The sequence below is a fragment of the Hemicordylus capensis genome, chromosome 7, assembly GCF_027244095.1.
Source record: "Hemicordylus capensis ecotype Gifberg chromosome 7, rHemCap1.1.pri, whole genome shotgun sequence".
Lineage (NCBI taxonomy): Eukaryota > Metazoa > Chordata > Lepidosauria > Squamata > Cordylidae > Hemicordylus > Hemicordylus capensis.
Window position 1 is genome coordinate 16,441,772 of NC_069663.1, and position 27,840 is coordinate 16,469,611.

Here is a 27,840-nt window from a genome sequence, read left to right on the forward strand (position 1 = left end):
CAACCCAAGTATCTGCACGGTTTGGCGAGATTTGGGGGCAATTTGGTGTTTTGTTTTGTTTGCTTGCAATTTCAAGGGGTGATTTCCAGGGGTTCGGGAGTGATGTTTTCCATTTTTAACGGTATTTTGTGGTCTTTTCCCAATCGCAATTCCCCTAACCCTGTTCCCAATGCATTTCTATTGCTAACTGCAAAATTAACCAACCGAGTTCCCCAGAATGAAACCCTCGCGGTTTGCAAGGGATGACTGTGATAGGGTTGCTAACTTTCCAGGATCAGTCTCAAGCAGCCTGCTCAACCCTCCTGCAGATGTTGGCCTACAACTCCCATAATCCCTGGCTATTGGCCACTGTGGCTGGGAATTATGGGAGCTGTTAGCCAAAAACAGCTGCGGGGGTGGGGTGGGGGCAAAGTTGAGCAGGCCTGGTCTCTATCAACATCCATCCACATCCATCCCCAGGTGACTCTTGAAAGCAATCCTGTAAATTTTAAAGGCCTGATATTGTGAAAAAATATTGAGGTGGGGTGGGGTGGGCATTAGGAAAATAATCTGCAGGAATAGCTTCAGTCAAGGCTGGCAACCCTGGATCCAACGGGAACCCGAGGACACTGCCCTCTGAGCTACTGATGTCCCCTTGAGTTACCGACATTCCTTGCAGAAATGAAAATCTTCTGTAGAGCCACAAGGCTCCGGCATATCTAGGTGATGCTGTCAGCCCTGATAAACATCAGTCAGATCTCCTGTCTTTTTCACTCACTAGTATGGAGAGTTACGATAGGCATCTTAGCACACACGCTGGTTTCTGCAGGCTAACAAACAGGGACCACCTCGACTGAACACAAACAAAAGCCACACAGGACTTCTGGTTCACTTCTAGGGTTTTTCTTAAAGGGGAAAGGCAAGTTAGCCTCTTTGGATGGCACCTAAAGTAAGGTGTTTGTTCAGTGTTGACTCTTGGCGACCACAGAGCCCTGTGGTTGTCTTTAGCAGAATACAAGAGGGGTTTACCATTGCCATCTCCCACGCAGTCTGAGATGATGTCTTTCAGAGTCTTCTCTCTCTCTCTCTCTCTCTCTCTCTCTCTCTTTGTTCATAGCCCAAACAATTAGGTTTCCTGGTAAAAAATAAAATAAAAATCCTTCTGCTTTCTCATTTTGAGGGTAAAAGCCACACAGAGAGGAAAAAAAACTGGTCTCTGGCACCATCTGGTGGCTGTTCAATATCCCACCGCTGCCACCATGTAGCAGATTTAAAGCCTTTGTCTCAGAGCTAGCTCATGTGAGGGTAAGAAAACACAGAGTCATCCCGGCTGAGCTGCCTGAGTGGGCTTCTCATAAAACTATTCTATATTTCCGGTAGAATTAAAATGCTGCCACCGCCACTCCTCTTATCGACAGAGCTTGAACCTCCCTGGGCTTGGGGTGGAATCCCAGGGGAAACTCTCTTTATTTTGCTATTGTATAAGTACAAAAACCTTCCACATGTAGACTTATATGTGATGAGAAAACTGATAGCTTCTGAGTGCTTGAGGAAGTGTTTGCACCAGAGAAATCCCCCCCTTCACTCCCCCTTTTTCCTGAGTTAGAAACCAACTCTGAGAGGCTTGTAAAAAGAAAAGAACAACAACAACAACCAAAAAAACCCACCCAGTTTTATTCAATTACTACAGACTGCTTCCATCTGAGGCTTCTAGCTTTCTTAGATACACTCAAAAATACTTAGTAGGTAACAAAAATAGGTTGTCTTAGGCTTCAGTTTAGGTTGCATTTAGGTACGCTCAGATCTTTATAGAGCCTTTTGCAACACCATGGGTTGAGCTTAGGCTAGTGTTTTTTATTTGAATTACATTACAGGTAAACTATAATAGAACAGTATCAGGGATATGAAGAGCACACACACACACACACACACACACACACACACACACACACACACACACACAGAGAAATAAAAATCCCTAACGCACAGTCTGACTAAGCAAACTGTTCTCTATGCTGAATTCCCTTTTCCTTGAAAACTCACCCAAACTCCAGATGAAAATCAAGCTTCCTGCAATCCTGTCTTTCAAGAATCTGTGGAGTAACTCAGTGAAAGAAATCTTAATGCTGGCCTCTGCCATGAGGGAGCAAACTCCATGCCCCTCACTAAAGCCTTTCTGCATGCACTTCTCTCCAACAAAAACTGCCCTTCTGGTTACCAGAATTCCCAGCACCCACTCTCTAGGTCCCACCCACCTGGTGTACTGATTGGCTGCCCTGGAGTTCACCAGGCTGTCAGTCGAGACAAGGGTTCACTCCCTGTTAACACTTTAGACGGAGGCTAAAGGCTAGTCATTACACACATAATACAGTCCCCTTGTTGAAGCGAAATGTTTATGGGTCTGATTAGCATTTGGATGGAAGACCAAATCCTTAGGTATACCATGTTCAGGGGGCAACTCTAGAACAAATAGTTTAGGGGAGCAAGAAGGTAGCAAAGAAAGTTAGCAAAGAAAAGCCAGCGTGGTGTAGTGGTTAGAGTGCTGGACTAGGACCGGGGAGACCCGAGTTCAAATCCCCATTCAGCCATGAAACTAGCTGGGTGACTCTGGGCCAGTCATTTCTCTCTCAGCTTAACCTACTTCACAGGGTTGTTGTGAAAGAGAAACTCAAGTATGTAGTACACTGCTCTGGGCTCCTTGGAGGAAGAGCCGGATATAAGTGTAAATAATTAAATAATATTAATATTAATAATAATAATAATAATAGATGGGGCAAGAGAAACTGGGGAATATTTTGAGGGGAGCACCTTGAAATCACCCCAAACATTGGGGGGAGCACCTTGAAATCGCCCCTGGCCACCCCTGAGCTCTCTCATGGAAATCAGATAAGATATAAAAGTAATAAACTTTATCCCTATCCAAGGCCTCCACACCCCCATCATTACTGCACATGGCTGAAGACTCTAATATACGTTGTCTTCATTTACTTGGCAACATCCTGCCCTCTGCTGATTTAAAAGCCAGAAGGATGTTTATAATGATGATATATTAACCAACATAATTGGCCTACAATGGGTGATTGGCAGTTTCCAACACTCCTCAACAGCTGCAGTGTGTGGGAAATGGCAGGCTGTGCAGAACATTAGTGCCTGTACACCATGCAATACATGCCAAGATGCATCCACCCCGGAGATGACCCTTTCACTCTGGGAGAGGGAACTGAACCCTGAAGGATGCTCATCTAGCCCATTACACTCATACACCAGGGCTGCAGATGCAGAACCTCAGCCTGCCTGCAGATGTTGGCCTACAACGCCCATCACCCCTTGCTCTGGGCCACTGTGGCTGGGGATTGTGGGAGCTGTAGTCCAAAAACAGCGGGGGGGGGGCAAAGCTGAACATCCCTGCACTAAACACACCAGGGCTATAGAACTTCAGCCTGCCTGAAGATGTTGGCCTACAACTCCCATCATCTCTGACTATGGGCCTTTGTGGCTGGGGATTGTGGGAGTTGTCATCCAAAGAGAGCTGGGCGTGGGGGGTCTGAAGATAAGTCTCTGGCCCCATTTTGTCCCTTTTTTTTTTGCCTTGGGGAGGGGGGGTGCCATTTGCAGTACTGAAGCCCATGAACAAGGCACCCCCCCTAGCAAAAACAGGGGGGAAATGGGGTCAAGGATTGAAGGAGAGGCCCAGGAAACAGGGGCAATTGGTAGTCCTTAGTCCAGTGATCCACTTTCTGAAGGGGCAGGCCCCCCTAGGGTTTGCGGGGACTGACCAGGAAGCAGTGGTTGGTTTGCCTCTGCAGCCAAGTCAGCAGGACTCACAGAGAGGTGCTTTTGCTCATAAAGGTAAAGTGTGCCGTCGAGTCGGTGTCGACTCCTGGTGCCTACAGAGCCCTGTGGTTGTCTTTGGTAGAATACAGGAGGGGTTTCCCATTGCCGTCTCCCGCGCAGTATGAGATGATACCTTCAGGGGCATAATAAGGTCGGAGTGGGCCCAGAGACAAGATTTTATAATGCCCCACACCCACTGAAGCTCAGCTCATAAAACCTACGTGCCACAATTGAACATCATCCTAAATTATTGTTAAAAAGGTTTTGTAAATTGTGGACGATGCGAGTCATTTAATTGTACTAGAGAAAGCCATGCTGTTCTGGTAGCTCCAAGTCTTAACACTCACATCAGTTTCCGAGGAGGAATACAACTGAAGGAAGCCCAGGTGGGTGCGCGGCTGGGGGAGTCAATCATGTGACTTGCCACGGGGGGGGGGGGGCAAGGCAGTAGGCCCCCAGACAACTGTCTCCCTTTGCCCCATTGTAGTTACGCTCCTGGATACCTTTCAGCATCTTCCTATATTGCTGCTGCCCAATATAAGTGTTTCCCATAGTCTGGGAAACATACAGCGGGGATTCGAACTGGCAAAGGATTTCCAAGTAGACGCCTCTCCTCCTCATCAGCAAGCATCTCTGCTTAAGAAAGTAACAGCCACTGCAGGCCCAGTTACACCGTCAGGGGCATAGCAAGGTGGCCCTGCAGCAAAAAGTGAAGAGGAGTCCTTTTCCCATGGGCAGCTGGACGGCGGGGGGGGGGGGGGGAAGAGGGAACAGTCACCCCTCCCAGATTGAGCCAGTTCTTATTGAACTAAATGCAGCATACTCCCAGGAATGGGGGATAGGAAGATAGGAAGCTGCCATATACTGAGTCCAGCCATTGGTCCATCTAGCTCAGTATTGTCTTCACAGACTGGCAGCGGCTTCTCCAAGGTTGCAGGCAGGAGTCTCTCTCAGCCCTATCTTGGAGATGCTGCCAGGGAGGGAACCTGAAACCTCAGATGCTCTTCCCAGAGTGGCTCCATCCCCTCGGGGGGATATCTCCCAGTGCTCACACATCAAGTCTCCCATTCAAATACAACCAGGGCAGACCCTGCTTAGCTAAGGGGACAAGTCATGCTTGCTATTTGCTACCACAAGACCAGCTCTCCTCTCCCTGGCTATTCCAGGGCATTTTGGGGGATTGGGGGTGGCAGCTTCCACTTGTTTTCCCTGGAATCACACTTATGTTGGGGGCATTGCAGGGCCTAGAAATGGTGGGCCCCTGGTACCTCCCTACCTTCTTCTTTGGAGAGGTGGTGGGGCGGAGGGAGGGAGTGAAGAGCAACCTACCCTTTAGCTCAGGGATCCTCAACGTTGGGCCCCCAGATGTTATTGGACTTCAACTCCCATAATCCCCAGCCCCAGTGGTCTTTGGTTGGGGATTATGGGAGTTGAAGTCCAAGAACATCTGGGGGCCCAACGTTGAGGATCCCTGCTTTAGCTAATGGGCCCCTTCTCTCTCCAGGGCCTAGGGACATGTGTCCCCCTTTGTTCAACTATAACGACATCCAGTGGGCTGGGAAACCAGCCCACACAGCTCTTGCTGACAAGTGGCCAGCCCAGAGGCAACACAACTCCTGTTTATGCCAGTTGGGAGTGTTCATGCACAGGCTCCATTTCTCTTGTCAGGTTTATCCGACATTCAAGCAAGTCAGCAAGACTACTAAGTGTCTTGAGACCTCATTTGTATCTCTACACCCACGGTAGTATCCCTAACATATTTTCCAAAGCTAACTTTGACTATATCTTTATATTATTCTCTGAAAGGACAAAGAGCTCCCTGCTTTCTAAAAGCCTTTTAAAATATTTCCAAAAATAAGGCAGCTTCCTGCCCTTCCGAACCAACTGACACAATAGACATCATGTACCTGGATAGAAGGGATTCGCCTCCTAAACAGAACTACATGCGATACCATCAATAAGACATGTGCCAACGCACCAGTGACTATGTACCCAGAGTGCATCTTTGAAGCATTGTTTATGGAACTCGTGTTCATTTTTGGATACAGACACATTTCTGTAAATCCATTATCTACAAGATCATTTGAAGTTAATCGAAGGATGCACTTTCATAGGTTTTTGACCCAATTATTATATTTGTAGGGTATCAGTGATATACGATTGTCCTCCTGCCGATTTACAAATCATTCATACGCTTTTTCATGATTTTCATGGTGTTATTTGTATGGTTTTCCGATTTTCTATATTCCTTTGTGTAATCTTCTCTCCTCTGTAGACAGTCAGAATTATATATGCTTTTTGACATTATACAGTAATAAATTCCATCTGCACCATTTTTGCAAAATGTTTCATTTTTCTCGAGTATAAAAATGACAAATCAACCTGACAGGAAGTATACAATATTAAACACTGCCCATTTTACAATTGTCAAGCTATTTCAGTGACACCAAAGCAACCTGAGCAGCTGAAATGAGAAATCCTTATAAGTCCATCTTGTAAACCTGAGTGATTCTACACCACAAGCCTTTTATCTTCTCCACAATATGGCCAAGAATTCAAGGGGGGTGGGCGGGGGGGAAATCTTCTAATGCTTGGCTGGTTAACATCCAATTCTGTATATGGCGGCGTTTCTGCAGCCTCTGCATCTTCAATTACTATGTACAGAGCGATTCAAATTGGTTCGAAGCAATCCGATTTGGCAAATCCATCACGGCCATCTTCATCCTCACTGGATCTCTCCCATATACAGCCTTTTGTCACTAGATGCAGAGAGTACTGATGGGAAGGAACACAAATATGTTTTTAAAGAAAAAGTGAAGGCTTAGTTCATCCTAATCCTCCCCCCTGCTTTCTTCTCCAGCATCACTTCATGACTAAATTAGCTCCCTCACTAGCCTGTCTCAATGGACTAGCAACTAAGTGCCTTATGCTTCAAGCAGATGCTTCTTAAATTTCCTTGGATTTAAAAAATAAAAAATTGGATATAAACTTACTGCTGTACAAAGAAACGAGTTAGCCAAACCCATGAACACAATCTAGTTCACCATTACAAGATACAAAGATGGAAATGTATATTGAGTTGGACACATCCTTTCCCTTCTCGAGTCTCTAGAAAGTCCAGCAGCCACACATTTAAGGATTTTGTCCGACTAATTCAAGAGTCTGCATTCCCAGACTTGGTAATGATCTCCTTGTCTTATTTAGCCAATCCCTACATGAACTTTTCCATCTATGCATCCAAACTATTTTAGCCAGGAAGAAGAGACTTTAAATACACATTTTATGGAGGACTGTTTGCCTCCAAAGCTGCAATCCAGATACTGCATATTATGTTACTCCATTACCTTGCTGGCAGTTTATTGATAAAATATTTGTTATGTTTCCTTTCAGGAAACAATCAGACCTTTTTTTTGCAAAACAAAAAAAATGCCAGTACACTTAATATCAATTGACAGCCACTCGAGATTGCATTGTCTACTAAAGGATCTCCTTTTCTACCAAGAGAATAGAGATTACAGATGGACCTTGATATTCATGGGGGGTCCATTCCCGGCTATAGCCGTGGATATGGAAACTGCGAATATCAAGACATGAACACAATGGGTTCATGGTGGTTAGGTTCCTGGTTGGCTAAAAATTGGTTGATTTTCGGGGGGGGGGATTCAGAGAGAGCTCCTTACCCTGCTTTGCTGCTCCCCTCAAGTTGTGATGTATCCTGGAATGCCCCCAAATCGACTGAAAATTGCCAACGTCTCCTTTTAAAAACTTAAACTGAGCCATTCATTTCATTTCACTGTTCATCCGGCGAACAAAATGGCAACTGAAAATGACCTCTGCAGTCATTTCCGGCCACCCCCGACCAGCGGATATGCGAGGTCAAATGGATCCCCCCTCCCCCGCTTTTTTCACGTGTACGCCAAGGTTGGATGTCTTTTATCTGACCATGGATATGCGAATCCACAGATAACTAGGTTCTCCTGTATTCAACAGCCCCTTCAATTAATGGAAGCTTCTTTCATCCAGAACTGTGTCTGAGTACATAGCGTTCAAAAAGCAGCAAATCTATTCAGATATATGGAAGAGTCAATAGAGATTCTAGGGAAAGGAGCCAAACTTCCAGCACTGGGCTTCTCGGGTTACAATGCATGTTATGTATGCATGCTTACTTCAGAGTAAGCCCGATTAAACTCAGTTGCATTTACACCCAACTAAATATGCATAGAATTGATAAAGCAGAGATGTACAAATGGAACTCATCTTAATGATGAGAGAGATGGGTCTCTACTTTACAGAAACACTTTGGGCATTACTTAAGTCTAGTTTTATTGCTTCCTTAAACTATCCTGAAGGTTGGATTAAGTGGCCGGTAAGCCTTTGACTGCAGCGGTTAGATCTGGGCAAGCATGGCATGTCTGCGTCCAGGAGGATCTGGCTGCTACTACACTGAGGCAAGATGAAATTCTGAAAGCTGAGAAACAGCTTTTGAAAGCTTGTTCCCAGAAGACTTCCCTCTCCCAACCAAAAAGGGAGGGCAGAGCCAGTAAAAAAAGAAAAGAAAAATGAAACCAAGAACAGCTCTCTATATAGTACGACACTGGTCTGGCAGATGCAAAGATATTGGCAGACATCCTAACTGTGTGCTTGTGCAATGAGCAAAGTTGCACCGTCACAAGCCTGCTCCACTTCGGCCCTCCTGCAGATGTTGGCCTACAACTCCCATAATCCCTGGCTATTGGCCACTGTGGCCGGGCATTATGGGAGTTGTAGTCCAAAAACAGCACCGGGGGGGCGGGGCGGGGAGCTGAGCAGGCTTGCACTATCACAAGAAAACCACATAGCAGTATGAAGACACGGGTTTTTTTCAAAACTGCAATATAGAGCCGGCATAGTGTAGTGTTTAGAGTGGACCGGGGAGACCCGAGTTCAAATCCCCATTCAGCCATGAGACTTGCTGGGTGACTCTGGGCCAGTCACTTCTCTCTCAGCCTAACCTACCTCACAGGGTTGTTATGAGGAGAAACCTAAGTATGTAGTACACCGCTCTGGGCTCCTTGGAGGAACAGCGGGATATAAAATGTAAAAATAAACAAACAAACAAATCAAGCACAAAAGTTCCCTTTAAACCATGAGATATGCCACAGATTGTGCAAGCACAAGCATGCACCAAACTAGTCTGGAACGCAAGCTCCAGTCCTAGCACAAGGACACAACACTGAATTTAAGACAACCTCCCGATTTGTAATAGAAAAGAAGTTGGGGGGAAATCTAGTCTTGGATTCAGGTACATACAGTAGCTAGTGTAGCAGCCTCACACAAGTGCAGAGTTAGCCAGAGTATCAGCCATTATTTCTGCAATCATTACAAGCACATTTAGAGCGTCTCTTACCTCATAAAGGTGCCAAACGTTCCAGGGAAGAGAAAGATGCAACTCAGTGGGGCTTAATTAAAATTAACACACACATTCCCCAAGAACATTCTGCTACTTGTGTTCTGTACATTATTGGAAAGACAAAGCTCACAACCAAGATGAACTGATCTAACGGGGGACGGGACGACGCCTTCAGAGCCCAACGGCTTTTCTCTAGGATTACTTCAGAGAAAAGTCACGTCCTCTCCCTAAGCACGTGCTTTCAGGCTGCTTGAGAATTCAGAAGAGGACTTACTAATTGGTTCCTCGGGATGAAAAGCAACTTCATTTATTGAACCGGCATGGCCCGGCAGCTTGTAGAGGATCCTTCTAGAGGTTGTATCCCACACGTAAACAAACCTGTAAAAGGCACAAGCATTGAATGAGAGTTCCCCAATGGCAGAAACTCAAAGTAGGAAGAAAGAAAGAAAGAAAGAAAGAAAGAAAGAAAGAAAGAAAGAAAGAAAGAAAGAAAGAAAGAAAGAAAGAGCAACCCACACCTGACATCCTATATATCAGGGTCCCTTATAACCCAGTTATAGTCTGTTGTGTACATCAAGCAGTTCAGTTTTATTTGCACTGGACACAGATCATCCCAAAGCCCTTCTGTTGTATTAAGATCTGTGCTGTATCAGTCCATCATATTATAACAGAAGACAAAGCTGTGGCCAGTATGACATTCTCTTAATTCTGTCAATATGCTAATGAGAGCACATCGGCGGTCTAACTTCTGGATCTTTGCAGAGCCATGGAGGAGGCAGGAGGTGGTGCATCAGGCTTTCAATTTCATTCCAGCCACATATACAGAAATGCTCAGCCTGTGGAGTGTTCTTAGATTTCCCATCTGCCAGAAACATGACTGAAAGCATCATCTAATGAAAAGTCTTCTCAAAGAGGGGTGAGAAAGTTCAAACATCTGTGAACAATTTCCAATCAAAGCGATACCACCTTAATTGTTGTTACACGGCTCTTTGGATTTTTGCTAGGTCTAGCTTAGTAATGTACCTATCCGTTCTTTGTCCTTGACCAATTTTTCAGGCTGAAGAATCGATAGGAACAGCTGCCAAGTTACATTCCAGCATCGCCCTCTCACACCGGCCCAATCGCATGTGGCTATTTGTTATGCCAAACACACATTTTTCAGCATAACCGTTTTCATGAAGGCTCTGCAATTTCTGCTGTACAATCTCAATTTTTCTTTGCCCTGGCTTCCAACGGGGGCAAACTTATCACTGCAGCTGAACTCGACAGTACAGCTCTTGCTCCACAATGTAGGCAGAACATGCCACTGAGGAGTCAGTTTTGTAAAATCTCTGCGGAGTTCAAGTCACTATGGCTGCCATCCCAAACAGAAAAGGGATAAACTCCATTTAACACAGTGGGGCTTGCTTCTGTGGGGAATGAAAAGCCAAAAATAAAATAAGTTTTTAGGAAAGGTTTCCGATGTAATGGGCTCTGTTTTAAAAATAACCTAGTTTAAAGTGATATCTGAACTTAAAATCCCATTTTTCACCCTCTTAACAAGAAGTTGCTCTTCTTTGTAAAGAAACAATTGTGAGAAAAACATTCTACAGGACAAAAGTTCAGATGCTTACATTATGGCTTGATACTGGGGAACAAGGACCACTAGCAAGTCCCTATAGGTGTCCACTAATCTATTTTATTTATGTTTATTTATTGTTCAGTTTCTATACTGCCTTTCATAATGCATCTCAAGGCAGTTTACAAGAGTTAAAATACAATAAATTTCCATAAAAGTTGCATCTAAAACCTTAAAAACAGTAAAAACCATGAAACCCTCCCTGGCTTCTACAAGATAGGGCTGGGAGAGATTCGTCCCTGCAACCTTGGAGGAGCTGCTGCCAGTCTGTGAAGACAATACTGAGCTAGATAGACCAATGGTCTGACTCGGTATATGGCAGATTCCTATGTAGGCTACAATCCCGTGTATGTTTAATGGGGAGCAAGAACCCTTTAACTAATTCCAACACACATAGGTGCTTTTACTCATTCAGCACACATGGGAATGAACTGCACACTGCTGAGGCATTAACGTTTTATGTAATAGCTTTATCTGCAATATTATAAAAGACGGACATAAGCTGTCACATAGACATACGGATAATGCCTGCAACCCATTTTCAAGGTGCACCAGTTTTATACCAGACCGAGTTATGTAGATTGCCAAGAGGGGGACGGGGGAACAATTAAATATATACTGTATATATATATATCCCAATATATATGGCTAATTAAAATATTAGCATACAGATGTAAACTATTTTGTGTACACATACATCATTGTTTATTTCTACCAACAGTCCTTTTACTGAACTTGTATCCGGTTAAGATATTCATTCACCTTTGATGCTTTCATTATTAGGTCCCTCTTTATATCAAATGTATCAGTTTCCAACTGTTACATGCTCTTGGGTGAAGTATTGACCCTGCCAATACTTCATGCTGATACACGTGAAAGACTGAAGATTGCAGGATTTAGGGTGAAAATGAGTGCCACAGTCTGGAGCCTTTAATCCCAGCATCCTATCTTCAGATTCTTATTGTTTCCACTAGCAGACCTCTCAAAACTACTAAAGCTATTTCTATGACTCCTGCTATTGTAGCAGATTTCTGCACGGAATGGTGTGGGGGGCGGTGGGGAGAGATAGGCTAGAATACCTCCAAGGTCCCAAGCAGTGTTCCCTGTAACAGAGATTCCCAGATGTCGACGACTACAACTCTCAGGATCCCTAACCAAAGATCACTGCATCTGGGGATTATGGGAGTTGTAGTCCACAACATCTGGGAATCCTAGGGAACACTGGGGCTCCGACGTCTAAAATTCTATGGTTCTCCTACTTCATACATGCCCGACCTGGATACTGCCTCAATGATATGTTTGCATTTCATTTCTCCATCAGTTCAGCCCAGCAGATTGAAGAGTGGAGACGCAGGACTTATGCTGCAGAATGCCCAATAACTGAAGCTCTCCATCGGACTCCAGTTCAGAGTTAAGAGACTCCAGCACCGAAGAAAATCATGACCTTGTTTCTGTCAGATCTGTTAGTTAATATTTCTCGAAATGACAGCCCTACTCCTTTCATGCGTCTCTGGTTGTGCCAAATTGGAGTAACAGGGCAACTGAACACTGTCAAAAAGCCACAACAGTGTTGAATACGTTGGTTTGAAAAGGACACTGATGGTACTAAACACAGCCTAGCTTTTAAGCTTATATTTACAAACTAGTCAACAGGGAAAGATTTTTCTGGAAGTCACAGTAAGTAAGTTTACTATTGTAACCACAGGTCATAACACTCATATTAAAGCATAATAAAACATTAAATGTTAAATGAATGTTAGAACAGTTAATATGCAGAGCTAAGAAGAACTAGTGCCTGGAATGCATTCATTCCATCAGAACTTCCATAATGGTTACAAACAATGTTCTCTCTAATTTTTTTCACCTGTGTGTGGAAAGAGTTTTGTTCTGGGCAGCAGTTATCAAAACAGTGTGTGCACGTGCAGTCAGAATGGGGTCTTCCTGATTCAACCTGAGTGGGATCTAAAATTAACTGAGTGGACATCAAAAAATCTGTATGCAGCATGTGCACATGAGCACGCCTTAGAGGGAACACTGGTTTACAAATGGTTGCTGAAGGACTGACCTTTCAGGGCTGGTTCACACAATCATTTCAATGTCAGTTAAATGAAAATCAGAGGTCCCTCCTAGTGATGTGTGTCCTCTTGTGGAGCATGTCATGCGAATTCAGGATTTTCCATCGATCTCAGATTGGCACTATGACCAACATGTAACCTAGATCAGCAAGTCAAATTCGAATCTGAGATTACTGGATCTTGGTTACATGTTTGCTGGTCACGGTGTCAATCTGAGAGTGGCAGAAAATCCTAAATTCACACGACACACTCCACAGGAGCATGCACTTCACAGGGATATGTGGTTTTCCACTTAATGGACATCGAGTTGATTGCATGAGTTACTTGAGTTTCTTGTTGCAGTAGTTACAAGTTTCACCAGAGGCAAAATGGGAGGCCTGTCTTGGCTGTAGTGGAATTTGCACCATTTTCTGCATCAGGAGGTGTTTTATTTATTTGATTAATATGTCACCTTTATGCAAGAACTGGAACTCAAAGAGGTGTACAATAAAAATAAGCAATTAAAATACAATTTAAAATAAAGCTCAATAAACCAAACCAAGCACTAACAACACTACACTATACTCACACCAGACCAAAATCAGAAGTATTTCAAGTTAAAAAGGCTGAATGTAACAGTAGTCTTCTTGCCTGTGATAGGACAGGCAGACAGAGGCCTGGCAAACCTCAAGGAGCAGCCACAGAAGCACCACTACTGATAAGGCCTTGTCACAGGTCATACTACATCATGCCTCAGAGGAGTAAAATTCAGAGCCAGGACCCCCTGCTCCAAGGAGATCTCAATGATGGGCAGTGCTCCCTCTAAGGTGTGCATGCGTGCACGCTCACATGTTTTTTGATGTCTACTCAGTTAATTTTAGATCTGGTTCAGGTTGGATCAGAAAGGTCCCACTCTGAATGCATGTGCGCACACCCTGCCTTGGTACTGCCACCCAGATCAAAACTCATTCTGCACACAGATGGAAAAGAAAGAAGAAAACACTGAAGGGGTAGGCACATATGGGAGGAGGTGATGGTCCCTAAGGCACTCTGGTCTCAAGCCATTTAGGGCTTTAGAAGTGAGACCCATTCCTCCAATTGTGCCCAGAAGTCAACACAGGGATGATAAAGGAGCCAACATAGATGCAAGTCACAGGCACCCTACCCCATGTGCTCCCAACAGAAATCTGGATTGGCTGCAGTTTCCAAACACTTTTGGGGGTTGCCTCATTTGAGCATATTAGTAATCAAGCTGCGATGTGATCAAGGTGTAGATTATCGCAGCCAGATTTGCTGTCTCCAGGTAGGGACGTAGCTGGAGCACAACATGAAGCTGCGGACAGGCACTTCTGGCCACCGCCAATACTTATCCAGGGGCAAAGCTGGAGAGGAACCCCCAAGCTGTGAACCTGATCCTTCAGAGGGAATGCAACCCTGTTCAGAACAGGTAGCCCTACGCAACATCCTGAAAGCCAAGCCAAGCTGCAGCATATCCACCACTTCTTGCCAGAAATCCTACTTATTCCTTAGGAACATAGGGAGGAAGGCCTCTACTGACTCGGACTATTGGTCCATCTAGCTCAGCACTGTCTGTTGCTTCTCCAAGGTTTCAGGCAGGAGCCCTCCCAGCCCTACCATATGCATGCAAGTACCACTGAGCTAGGAGGGAATCATCGGAGGGGAATATCTTACAGCAGACAGTGCTCACACAGAGACAAAGGAACCTAGGAAGCTGCCATATACTGAGTCAGACCACTGGTCTACCTAGCTCAGTATCGTCTACATAAACTGGCAGCGGCTTCTCAAGGTTGCAGGCAGGAATCTCTCTCAGCCCTATCTTGGAGATGCTGCCAGGGAGGGAACTTGGAACCTTCTGCTCTTCCCAGAGCGGCTCCATCCCCTGAGGAGAATATCTTGCAGTGCTCACACATCAAGTCTCCCATTCATATGTAACCAGGGCGGACCCAGCTTCACTAAGGGGACAAGTCATGCTGGCTACCACAAGACCAGCTCTCCTCACCCAAAAGCAGACCAGGGCAGATCCTGCTTGGTAAAGGGGCCAATTCATGCTCACTGCTGCAAGGCCAGCTCTCCTCCTCCCTTATTCCATGCAAGGCCACCAGACACACATCACCGATCACCATGAATCCATCAACAGGACTGAAACCAACTGGCGTTTACACACCAAGTTCAGAAAACCTTGTCGTTCAGCTTTGAAACTAACATCTTCTTTCTGTAAACATCTAAACATTAAGGCTATGCACACGAGCAGCCAAACCCAGGCTAGGGCAGCCCAGCCTGGGTTTAGCTGCCCATGTGCACTGCTAGGATCAAGCCCGATCCCGCTGCTACCCTCGTGGGTAGACCAACTTTTAACCCCAGCCTTTAGCCAGGGTTAAGGACATCAGTGCATCCTTAACCCCAGCACTGGGGTTGGTGCATTTTTGGATTCCAGGAGACTGGGACACCAGCGATCCATGCTGCCATGAGCAGCTTGGATTGTGTGGATGAACAGCAGCGCACCCCAAGCAACTCAACCATTGTCTGGGGGGGAAGGTAGGTCTATCCTTGTTTTCCCTGCCCATCCGGGGAAATAGCCAGTCATGTAAATAGCCTTACTGTCTGCTAAATGGAAAATAAAATCCTCATAATAAAGTAACTGTCTGGGCTGGCCAGGCCAAGGTGGCTTTGAAAGCGAAGCAATCATTTTTATCCATCCAAAGATGCCTTTTCAAATAATCCAAGGCCGCTGGCTGAACTGCAAAGCTATTTCTTAAGGTGCTCTTTAGCTCAGAAAATCAAGTCCTTCCTGTCCCTCTCAGTTCATTCATCATGACTAATAAAAGAGATTCTGTAATTACATTTCCATTCCTACAGATGTAAAATTCGAAGAAGAATGGCTTCTACATCCTCTAGATATTGAAGTAATCTGCTGAATAGAAACAGTAACTTTTTAAGATTAGGGCTACATTTCCAAACGACGGATGAAGTAAGGGCCACACACAGTTACTACTTCTGCCCACAAATTACATCAGATGATTTTGCAGAAAACAGCTCCAGGTACCTTCTGGGATGGAGCATGTTCTCCTTCTCTGCCTATTCTAACTTTACATTGATCTCAAACACAGACAGTTTCTAGTCAGATTCTATTTGACTCTGAACATTTTTTCAACTGGTCATAAGCAAGACAATCAGAGGCATGGTATGAACAACCAAAGCAATATTGACCAATATACTGGGGAGGCTGGAATTTAAGCTTCCATTCTAGATAGGAACATAGAAAGCTGCCATATACTGAGTCAGACCATAGGTCCATCTAGCTCAGTATTGTCTACACAGACTGGCAGAGGCTTCTCCGAGGTTGCAGGCAGGAATCTCTCTCAGCCCTATCTTGGAGATGCTGCCAGGGAGGGAACTTGGAACCTCCTGCTCTTCGCAGAGCGGCTCCATCCCATGAGGGGAATATCTTACAGTGCTCACACTTCTGGTCTCCCATTCATATGCAACCAGGGCAGACCCTGCTCAGCTAAGGGGACAAGTCATGCTTGCTACCACAAGACCAGCTCTCCTCTGATGAAGAGATCATCACTGTCCCATAAATGCAGCTTATATGGGACAATGTCAGCTGAATGAGTTCCAGTCTGTGTGCATGCATTCATATTTAAAAGGGCCAGATTTGTGAGTGGAAAACCTTCAGAGGAGGAAAAGTGAAAAGGAGGTCTGAGGTATCCAAAACAGATCAGGGTCTTGGTGGAGGGAGGGTAAAACTCCCACTCCCTGCCCTGCATCCCGTGTCCTCGCCACCCAAAGCTGCTATTTGCAGAACAGAGGAAAACCTACAGCTTCCTGCAGCTGCCTTTACCTTTGAAAAAAGCCACAAGACATTTCATCACAAACACGCAGAGGTCACATCTAGTTTGGCCATTTTAAGGGGCTAGTTAAAAACCTTGTATTAGCGGCTGGAATCGTGACTATATTACTCAGTGGAGGCCCCACTGAAATTAATAGGTCAAGTTAGTCATGGCTAAAGTCCTATTAATTTCAATGGGACTTGCACTGAGTAATTTAGCCAGGATGTCAGCCAGTGTATTTAAAAGTAGTTAATGGTTTTCAGATAAAGATAACATGATTTTTTTTACCTGTCTGCAGATCCGGCTGCTATTTTACTTCCATCTGGTGACCAGGAGCATCGCAGAAGATTCTGGCAAACACAAAAACATGCCATGACTTCAGACCAGTCTTCGCGTCCCCCGTGGCATCCAATATTAACAACCCTGCCGTAATGCTTTTCCTTTGGAAGCTTAGTCTGCAGTTGTATATTTTATTGCCAGAAATATCCAGTATCTTGTTATCGTACATGAAAGAGATTGTAAATGGCAAGATTCTTAATTTATAGACAATTTAGAGCTGCACTTGGAGGGGAAAAAAATCGTAGTAACAGCCTTAATTGGAATTCCACCTTGTACATTAATCTTAGGTGCAGCCTTCGCTAAAGGGTTTGAGGCGATCTGAAGTTTTAGAAGCCATTTACTTGGAAATTAAATTTCAACTGCCAACCACAAACAAATGGCATTTCAACTAGCACTGCACTCACCTTCTCAAAATTGTGCACATTCCCTTGGAGAATCTTCACACATCTCTCTTTAGGAGCAAAGGGACGGACATCCCATATACGAACTATAACGAAGTTCATACAAGCAGTTAAGTGTCAATATAACCAGGTCATATTATTATTATTTATTCTGTTTCTATACCGCCCTTCCAAAAATGACTCAGGGCGGTTTACCCAGAGAAATAATAAATAAATAAGATGGATCCCTGTCCCCAAAGGGCTCACAATCTAAAAACTAAAAACTAGCCCATAATATAACAGATCTGATGCTAGGTTATACACTTAATGCAAATATCATTAAAACCAAAAGTTACAGCTGTAGATTACTTCTTGGCTCCCATTGATTATAAATGTTTGAGGCAGTGTACAAATGTGATAGATAGATAGATAGATAGATAGATAGATAGATAGATAGATAGATAGATAGATAAGATGAAGGAAACTGACATCAATGCTTTGTAAGAAGTGTGATTAAGGCTTTCAAAATGAAACCATACATGATCACTACACTTCACTGGTTTTGAGGGTGGGAGAATTTGGGCAAGCTCTCTTATACTGGCAAAGTGCAGAATCAAAGAAATAATGTACCATAATAAAAAAAGTGAATTCTGACTGAAGCAGCTGGCATCAAAGGTAACACTGTCTGTGCCTTCAGATATTTTCTGATTGCTGGTGGTACCTTCAGCTAAAGGAAAGCAGCTACTAGATGTCTAAAGTTCTCACAATAGGAGATTACTCCCTTGAGTATCCCCTTGTAGTGCACACAAACGGAAGAATCTGGGATCAACATGGCATTGTGCTTGTGGCTGTGAAACCTCAAACATTGACTGGCCAAGCATGCAGGTTGGCGTGGATCGTTGTTCAGTGGAGTAATGCAGTTTGTCTTCCAGCTTATGCGAGAGAAGGGAAGTTTGTCTGAAATTCAAGCCTCACATGAGGCAGGCGAAAGACTGCGGAGATGTACCAGAAAAACGGGGAATACAATGGTCAGGATAGGTGATGGAAAGATTAATCAAGGAGGCAACAGGAAAAACAGGAGTGCTTAAAGGCAGGGAAAGTGGTATGCTGGGGAGGGGTCAAGAAGGAAGCTGGTCACAAGATACGGCATCTAAAGGAAGCTGTTACTTCCCTCTTGGAGATGTTGGCCTGCAACTCCCATAATCCCTGGCTCTGGCCACTGTTGCTAGGGATTATGGGAGCTGTAGTCCAAAAACAGCTGGAGAGCCTAAGTTGAGCAGGCCTGGCTTAGATTCCAATAGGGGAACTCTGATCATTGTGGCTTAAGCAGTCATTGTAGCATTCTGAACTGGCAGCCTCAATAGGGCAACAAGGAACAAAACAGCAGCAGGAGAAGGGGAGCTGAATGTTGTAGATTGATTGGAACCAAGCAGCATATGTGACTGTGGATTCCTAGCTAGAGCATACTGCACCATGCTTCACTCTTACAATTTGGGCATTCGGCTCTCCAAAGTCTATGAAGCCTCTGGCACACAGGCTGCTAAGTAGCAACTGCCTGCTTGGTGTACATATCGCTTCCATCCATATCTAGGCATGAGAAGTTACCTGTATTATCCATGGCATTGGAAAGCAAGTAAGAGCCTTCTGAACTTAGACTGAGGCCTGTGACAGAGTCGGCGTGTCCTCTCATGGTATAGGTTAGCTTGTTCTGACGAAGGTCCCACACCTTTAAATATATAAGCAGACATATGGTGAGTTTCGGGGGTGGGGAGAAGAGAGACACCTCCTAAAAAGCAATTGCCCCTATTATGAAAAAGGAATGTTGAAGATCTCAAGTGAAGTTGGGACATAAGAAGCCTAGTCCACACATCTGCTCAATACACGGAGAGCTATATTTGAGCTATGGTACAGCGGCGCAGCAGGGGAAATGCTTGACTAACAAGCAGAAGGTTGCCGGTTCGAATAATAATAATACTGTATCGGGCAGCAGCGATATAGGAAGATGCTGAAAGGCATCATCACATACTGCGCGGGAGGAGGCAATGGGAAACCCCTCCTGTATTCCACCAAAGACAACCACAGGGCTCTGTGGGTGCCAGGAGTCGACACTGACTCGAGGGCACAACTTTTATTTTAGATTTTTGCAACGCTCACAGTGGAGTATCAGCAAGATTGTACTGGAAAAACAGCCAACACATTCTCAGCAACTAATGTAGATAATGAAATGAAGCAGAGGAGAAAAATAGCTTCCCCTCCCCATGTCCCAGCTCTGCAATACATCTCTGCAACAGCAGTGAACAGCACGTCGGCCAGGATAGCGAGCTTATGTCAGATCCCCCAAAAGCCAACAGCACAGCTCTGCCTGTACTAGGCCTCCTATCCCCACAGGCCAGGGGTTCCCAACCTGATTCAGCATTCCTAGCTACCATTTATGGTGGCTGGAGATGATGGCAGTTGAAGTTCAGCAACATCTGGTGGACCACAGGTTGGGAACCCCTGCCATAGGTGACTGTAGCTGGAGTGCCCCCTCCCAGCTCTCACCTTGTCCCATGTTCCTGGCAAGGAGAACATAAGAACAGCCCTGCTGGATCAGGCCCAAGGCCCATCCAGTCCAGCATCCTGTTTCACACAGTGGCCCGCCAGATGCCGCTGGAAGCCACAGGCAGGAGTTGAGGGCATGCCCTCTCTCCTGCTGTTACTCCCCTGCAACTGGTACTCAGAGGCATCCTGCCTTTCAGGCTGGAGGTGGCCCACAGCCCTCCGACTAGTAGCTGTTGATAGACCTCTCCTCCATGAAGTTATCCAAACCCCTCTTAAAGCCATCCAGGTTGTTGGCTGTCACCACATCTTGTGGCAGAGAATTCCACAAGTGGATTATGCGTTGTGTGAAAGGAAAGAAGTGATGCCGCCCATTCACCCTCACAGGAGGGCCGTGCTGCTTCTGGCCAGAGAAAACAAGGACGCCACCATGCCAGCTCTGCTCCTTCCTTGTTCTGGCAGCAGCCAAGTGTTCCCAGGACAGCAGAGTGGGCAGACAACTGCTTTAACACTAACTCCTGCCTTTAGCACAGGCGTGTTCTTAGTCCAAATGAGAATATTTAATTATAGGAAAAACTCAAGTTTAAATTATGACACTTCCTGCTATCATGAGGATGATTTTAAACATGTATCTTACCTTGATATCGTTGTCTATGCCTCCAGATATTATCTGATCACTGGTATCATTGAAGGTCACTGCTAATACTTGGTAAGTATTTTGAAATGTCTGAACGGCAGCTTTCTTCCTGATGTCCCATAGCTGGAAACAGAGATGAATAATTCATGTTCTATTTAAAAGAGTGTAAGCGGGGGACTCTAACATGGAAGCACCATTAGCACGGCAACATAAAGATTTTATGAAGGTTACGGTAACTCCAGTTTGCAAATGTCCAAAGAACCTGAATTCTTAAGGAGCTCATCTACAACAACAAAAGGAGCACAGGATCTTGCAGATTTTTTATTTTTTCTTCCCACCTTTAGATGTGACTGGGCCACAGCTAGGCATTTCTATGTCTGAGGCTGGCTTCTGTTCTATATCCCTCCTGCCTCAGGAACCAGCACCATACGTATTTAGAATGAGCAGCTGGGACAGAATAGGCTTCAAGAGAAGTCTGTAGGGCTGTTCTCACGATTGGCATCATCATCATCAAAACAACTTTCTTTGTTAGCCACCCCATAACAAATTGTTCGCTGGGTAGCTCACGGTGAAGAAAACGGCAGCCAGAAATGACCTCCGTGGTCATTTCCAGCCACCTCCAACCACCAGATATGCGAGGTAGATGTGGTTTTTCCCCTTTTTCCTCCACGTATGCCAAGGTCAGGCGTCTTCCCCCCCCCCGACCGCGGATACGCAAATCCACAGATAATGAATCCATGGAAAATGAGGTTCTACTCAGCTCAGTGTTACTATAGTGCTCTCAGCTGGGCTGACAAGAATAACAGGCTTAGTGTCCAAAGAGGAAGAAGCAGCACTGTATCTTTTTCCAAACCAAAGAAGGCACATCATTTCACAGAAAGCTGCACTCTGAGGAAACCAAGCCCAGAAGGACAACTGTTCATTCTCCATTTTGACCAGATCACACAATACAGATACTGACCTTAACGGTCCCATCATCACTGCCTGTACAGACCAACTGAGGTCCACGCCTTGCTGGGTAACAGGAGTTCACAAACGACGTGTGCCCTTTGAGCCTTTTCACTCTCTCTCCCGTCTCACTGTCCCATACAGCTACAGTTTTATCCGTGGAGGCAGAGAATAGCATGCTGGGGAGGAAAGGCAACACGTATAAAGTGCTGGAAGCTGGTATTTACTTATTTATTGTTACATTTATACCCCGCCCTTCATCCAAGGAGCTGAATGGTGCACATGGCTATGCATATTATCACAACAATCCTGTGAGGTAGATTAGGCTGAGAGATAAGTGATTGGCCCAGAATCACCCAGTGAATTTTCATGGCTGAATGGAGATTTGAACTCGGGTCTCCCCAGTCCTAGTCCAGCATTCTAACCACTACACCACACTGGCCCCAAAGCACCAAACCCGATCAATTAGGTAAGAGTGGCACCAGAAACTAGTATAAAGGATGGAAGGAACCAGCTCCCATCATCTGACAGTTTTGCCTGAATTTTGTCGGACTTCTGAGGCAGTCACCTAGATATTGGTATGCCTGAAGATAGAGGGAAGACAAATACCTGGAACTATATTAGATTAGGAAAGGGGAAGATTGTGCCGTCAAGCCAGTGTTGACTCCTGGCGACCACAGAGCCCTGTGGTTTTCTTGGTAGAATACAGGAGGGGTTTACCATTGCCTCCTCCCGCGCAGTCTGAGAGGATGCCTTTCAGCACCTTCCTATATCGCTGCTGCCCAATATAGGAGTTTCCCATATTCTAGGAAACACATCAGCGGGGATTTGAACCAACAGCCTCCTGCTCTCTAGGCAGATTGCTTCCCCGCTGCAAAATCCTTAATCCAATCCCAGAACGCTCCCAGAGAATTCTATAGTAGAATGAATCCAGTGTATAGTATGGACACTCGGAATATAAGCCATGAGAAGCTGCATTATCTTCTGTCTCAAGTCTTGAGACAACCCTTCTCAACCGTTTCCCTCTACTTTCCCTTAGAGCAGAGGACTAACACAGAGATAGTATGCCATGGTTTGGCACTGCACATGATCAGAGTTACCATCTTCAACCCCCTTGTAGAGGTCTAGCGCTAGAGGGATGGGGGATAGGTCAAATAAAGTGCCCTACTGTGCTCCATGGGTCTCTAAGCATCCAGCAATGTCCCCCAAAAATTCCAAATGGGGGGAAATCACAGGAGACCCCCCCCACACACACCTTTTAAGGAAATGAGCCACAAAATGGCTCCTGTGGGCAAAATGGCAGCCGGAAATTACCTCCATGGTCATTTCCGGCCTAGGACCTGTAGATATGCACATTTTAACCCTTTTGCCTCTGCTGATAACAAGACTGGGTGTCTATTTTATACCTGCAGATGTGCAAAACCATGTATAATGAGATTTGCCTGTATGAGTACATTGCAAAGGGATCTGTTTGGGGAAAACAACAGGAAAAGCAGTATTGTGGGGTAGAAAAAAAAATCTAAAAATGCATTTTTTCATTTTAAAAGTTCATAAAATGCTATCTAGTATATTGCTGATTTATACTGCCTTAAAATATTTACAAGTATTCCAACAGCAATAATTTCCAAATAAAGTTTTGCATTTGTCTGAAAAACAAGCCCCATTAAGTGCACTTTATTGAACTATAATTAAATTTCAGTTTAAATACTTACTGTCTATTGAAAAAGTAGCCAGAAAGTATTCTTTGTTGTTCTATTATTTGTACAGTGTGAAAAACTGACATGGCAAACATTTAAAGATTTGTTTACTAAATACAAGTCAGAGATGCTAAGTCAAATTCCACCTGACTTAGGGAAAGTTTTCTAGAAATCTTTATGAAAAGTTTTCCAGATTCAAAAATCTGGAAAATCCACCTCACTGAGGAAAAATAGTGGTAAAGAACATATAATATGAAGCTAATCTCATTTCCTCATGTTCTTATCCAGTTCTGTTTCTCAAATCATGCAAGATTCGCTTCTTACACAAACTCGGAAAATCTGTTGTGAAATATTTTCACACATTAAGAACAAAACACACCAATTAAGATGCAATAATTCACAATGGGCAGAATGTTGCTAGCGAAAGCTTTAGCAGTATTTTGAATTTCCACAAAAAAGTTGTTGCTAAGCAGTTAAACAAAGCAGAAGAGTGTTGATGAGGCAAAATGAAATAAGATAGCCAGTTTATTTTTGCAGTACCAACCTGCCATCAGTATTGTAGTGCAATTCCATAACTGCTCCACTATGCCCTTTGAGGGTGGCATAATTATCACAATCACCATACACATTCCACAGCACTGGAATCAAAATGAGATCAAGAGTAAGTATGGAGCAGGGTCACCTTTGAAAACCAAACTGGAAGGCAATGCAGTTGATATAGTCTTGGTGCTAGATTCTCTGATGGCTTTGATAATCAGTAGTACGGTACTGCATTTTACACCAACTGAAGACAACACTTTTCAGAGGCAGTCGCATTTACAGCAACCTAACTAAATTTAAGCATTATTTAAGCTTAATATTTAAGCATTACAGTAGCTTAATCTGGGTATAACCAAGACACAGAGATGTGGGGTGGAAATCTTTCCAGAACAGAAAGTTTTCCAGTAATTTATTTTCTCATTGAAAAATGTCCATTTCTAAGATGTCTTAGCCACTTGGAAATCCCCCTCGCCCAGCTTTTTTGGGTGAGTGTGTGTGGGCTGTATAAATAGGTCAAGTAATATGCCAAATTAGATCACAGTCTATGTAGGGCACATGGAAAAATTCTACAGTATTTTTTTTTAAATAAAAAATAAAATGCAAATTTTATGAAAATGAGAAGGGGAATTTACATGGCAACATTTTCCAATTCAACATTTTCCAGAAAACCTCTGCCAAGACACAGGTAGTTATGGCACGATCTGCCTTCTTTGGGAGTTCAAACAGCTGAACTTTGACCAAAACACCCGGCTGTCACTTGTCTATCTAGGAGTATTCCTAGATCTGTCACTGCTCCTAAGTCACAATGCTAGACTCCTATTCCCAGATTGGTCACTCTCCCAAACAAACAAACAAACAAATTCTGTCTCAGTTAATCCTCAGTTTGTCTGCCCACAACTAGTCCTTCACTAATTTTGTAGGTGCCAGCTCAGGACCTATAAAGCTTCCATAGATGTGGATAGAAAGAAAAAGGGGGAAGGAGAGAGAAAGAGCAGATAACACTGGATATTTTCACCACAGAAATGACACAGAGTCTCAGCTCTCCACACAAACTCTCCCAGCCGTTTTATGAAGAAGTTGCACACCACAGGGAACAATATGAAACCTTGATGAACACACGAGAATGAGCAGCCAGCCCTCAACACTGTCTTTTGGCAGCTGTTGTCCATAAATGGCTGGAATCACTGTACAACTAGGTCTTCAAGATCCATTTCTACCAGGCAGCCCAAGAAAATACCAGTCAAAACAGCAGTCATACCAGAACCAACAGGGGTGTTTCCCGCACCTAGCTCATCAAACCACAGCTATTTCTGGGCTCAAAACCAGTTCAGAACTTTGAAGCTACTGTGATTCCCTCTCCCACAACTTTAGTTTTCCGAATTTGTGAATTGCTTTTTGTAAACACACATGCTTATACGCACAGCTACCTTATTCAGAGAGGCTTTTCCTTCCTTTTTGATTGTACCCATCACAACATCCTTTTCCTAGCAGAATACATCCAGCCTGTTCACAAAGTAAGTTCTCCCAACTTTTACAATCGACTTTGCTCATCTTTGCACTATGTTCTTTGAGCAAAGGTGAACCACACTAGGTGCAGGATTCCAGATGTGGAATCAAAATCGACAACCTTGCACATGCAGCATTTGCAGTATTAAACAAGGCTACCTATATACTGAGTGCCAGATGGAAACACAGATATTAAACAAATATTTTATCAAAGAGAAAAATTCATGATACGGACTTACAAATCAGCCTGTCAAATCCAGCGGATGCTAAGGTGGCTCCATTAGGATGAAATTTGCAACAGTAAACTTCTCCTTCATGTCCAGAAAGCAACATTATGGGTGCCTGCAGCGAGGAACATCTTGGGGGCCCCTAAAACAATGGAAATACAAAATATGTCAAATTATAAGTGACTGCAGAGAAAGGGAAGGCCACGTCCCTCAAATCTTGTAAAAACAGCAAAACAAGGTTCCTTTAAATAGTTTACAGGCGCTTCATCTGATGTAGTTTGCACTGCATCCATTCCAACAAGTATTGGCTAGCTAACAAGTTGGAGGGAGAGGAATAGATAAATTTTTAAAAAGACATTATCTTCCCTCCATTGCCTCCCCTGGGGATAATCTGAGATTATATACTCCTTGGGGCAGGAACCTGGCTTGTAATTACTTTGGAGAACATCCTGCATACCAATAATATTATATAAACAGTAACATTATTATTATTCAAAGCACATAAAACATAGCATGGTGTAGTGGTTAGAGTGCTGGACTAGGACCGGGGAGACCCGAGTTCAAATCCCCATTCAGCCATGAAACTAGCTGGGTGACTCTGGGCCAGTCACTTCTCTCTCAGCCTAACCTACTTCACAGGGTTGTTGTGAAAGAGAAACTCAGGTATGTAGTACACCGCTCTGGGCTCCTTGGAGGAAGAGTGGGATATAAATGTAAAAATAATGATAATAATAATAATAAAAGTAATATTACTTCGGTACATAGGAAGCTGTCTTATACCGAGTCAGACCATTGGTCCATCTAGATCAGTATTGTCTGCACAGACTGGCAGCAGCTTCTCCAAGGTTGCAGGCTCTCTCAGGCCTATCTTGGAGTTGCCGGGGAGGGAACTTGGGAACTTCTAAATCCAAGCATGCAGATTCTTCTTCCAAAAGCTGCCCCATCCCCTAAGGGGAATGTCTTATTATTTGAAATAAAGCAAAAGTTTTCCTTAAAATCACAGTTAACCATGTTGGTCCATCTGTTTATTAGAACCAACTGAAACATGCACATGCTCTCCAGGACCACTACACCACTGGCTCCGCAAGAGATTTTACCCCAATGATGAAGCCACTGTGGCGTAGTGATTGCAGTGCAAGACTAGAAATGGGGAGACCCAGGTTCCAATCCTCACTCAGCAAGATGAAAATCCTCCCTGGGAGACTTTAGAGTTCTTGGAAGGACAGAATAGAAATGGAATAATGAGCAGCAGCCAGACTTGTTAGCCACATGACTTTAGTCAAATGAGAAAAATTAGCCATGAGTAACTTATGCCCCGTTAATGCCAATAGGGACTAATAATTACTAACTTGGGCTGGCTGCCACACACTAATAATTACAGTTATTACTATAACCAAGAAATTGCGGGAGGGCTAAAGTCCAAGGCCCAACAACACTACTGGCCTTCAAGAAAGCCTTTAAGGCCCACTTTTTTAGACTGCCCCCACAGTTTAATAAATTGTTTTGGATTTTAATTCTTTGATTGTCAATTGCCATTTTAGTGGACTGTAAGTGTTTTTGTTGCTTTAATTTATTTTAAGCTGCCTGGAGCTTTTAAAGTGTGTGTGTGTGGGGGGGGGAGACAAGAAAATCAATCAATCAATCATAGTCATTCTAATTAACTGCAAAAAATTGCTGCTTTTATTCACTTTTAAAAGACTAGAGCTTTTTAAAACGGGGCAATTAATAAATAAATTAAGGACGTGCTGTTCTTAAAAAACACTAAGTAAAGCCACGATGATCGACCGCATTAACGATTCTATATAGTATTACATCTCTGGACTATAACTCCCATCATCCCCAGACCTCAACTTTGTGGCTGGGGGTGATGGGAGTTGTAGTCCAGCAACAACTGGGGACCCAAGGTGAAGAAACCCCGAGATATTGGAGAGTAGATAGATGTCCCGGAAGCCCACAGCGGCCGGCGAGGCGAAGACACGACGTCGTCCCCGAGTGGAAGGACTCACCGCCTGCAGCAGGGCGCCCGGAGGCGGCTGCCCAGCCCCGGGGGGGCCAGACCCCAATATAAGCTCGTGTCGGGGCTTCTTGGCTGCGGATGCCGCCGCTACCAGGGCCATGTCCGGGCCAGGGGCCTTCCGCTTCTGCGGGTCGATCATCGCTGCCACCGTCGCCCCTCAGAAGCGCCTCGGCAGAAGCGAAGGCCTCAAGCGGGGCGGCCGAGCAGCAAGCGTCCTTCCACCGGATTGGCAGTTCCTTCAACTGCCCCCGCCCCACTTCTCCTCGAAGCGCCGATTGGAGGACGC

The 27,840-nt window shown here is 44.5% G+C and overlaps 1 protein-coding gene across 1 annotated transcript; it reads right to left on the reverse strand.

Moving 5' to 3' along the window:
• Window positions 1-5,811: 5,811 nt before the first annotated feature.
• On the reverse strand, window positions 5,812-27,818 carry SNRNP40 (small nuclear ribonucleoprotein U5 subunit 40). Its single transcript, XM_053267275.1, has 10 exons — window positions 27,544-27,818; window positions 25,550-25,679; window positions 23,809-23,902; window positions 21,581-21,746; window positions 20,620-20,742; window positions 19,050-19,170; window positions 17,469-17,551; window positions 17,014-17,075; window positions 9,477-9,580; window positions 5,812-6,588 (listed from the first exon to the last, which is right to left on the reverse strand). The coding sequence occupies exons 1-10, from the start codon at window positions 27,691-27,693 to the stop codon at window positions 6,539-6,541; spliced, it is 1,083 nt and encodes a 360-aa protein (XP_053123250.1). The 5' UTR covers window positions 27,694-27,818; the 3' UTR covers window positions 5,812-6,538.
• Between the last annotated feature and the right edge of the window lie 22 nt (window positions 27,819-27,840).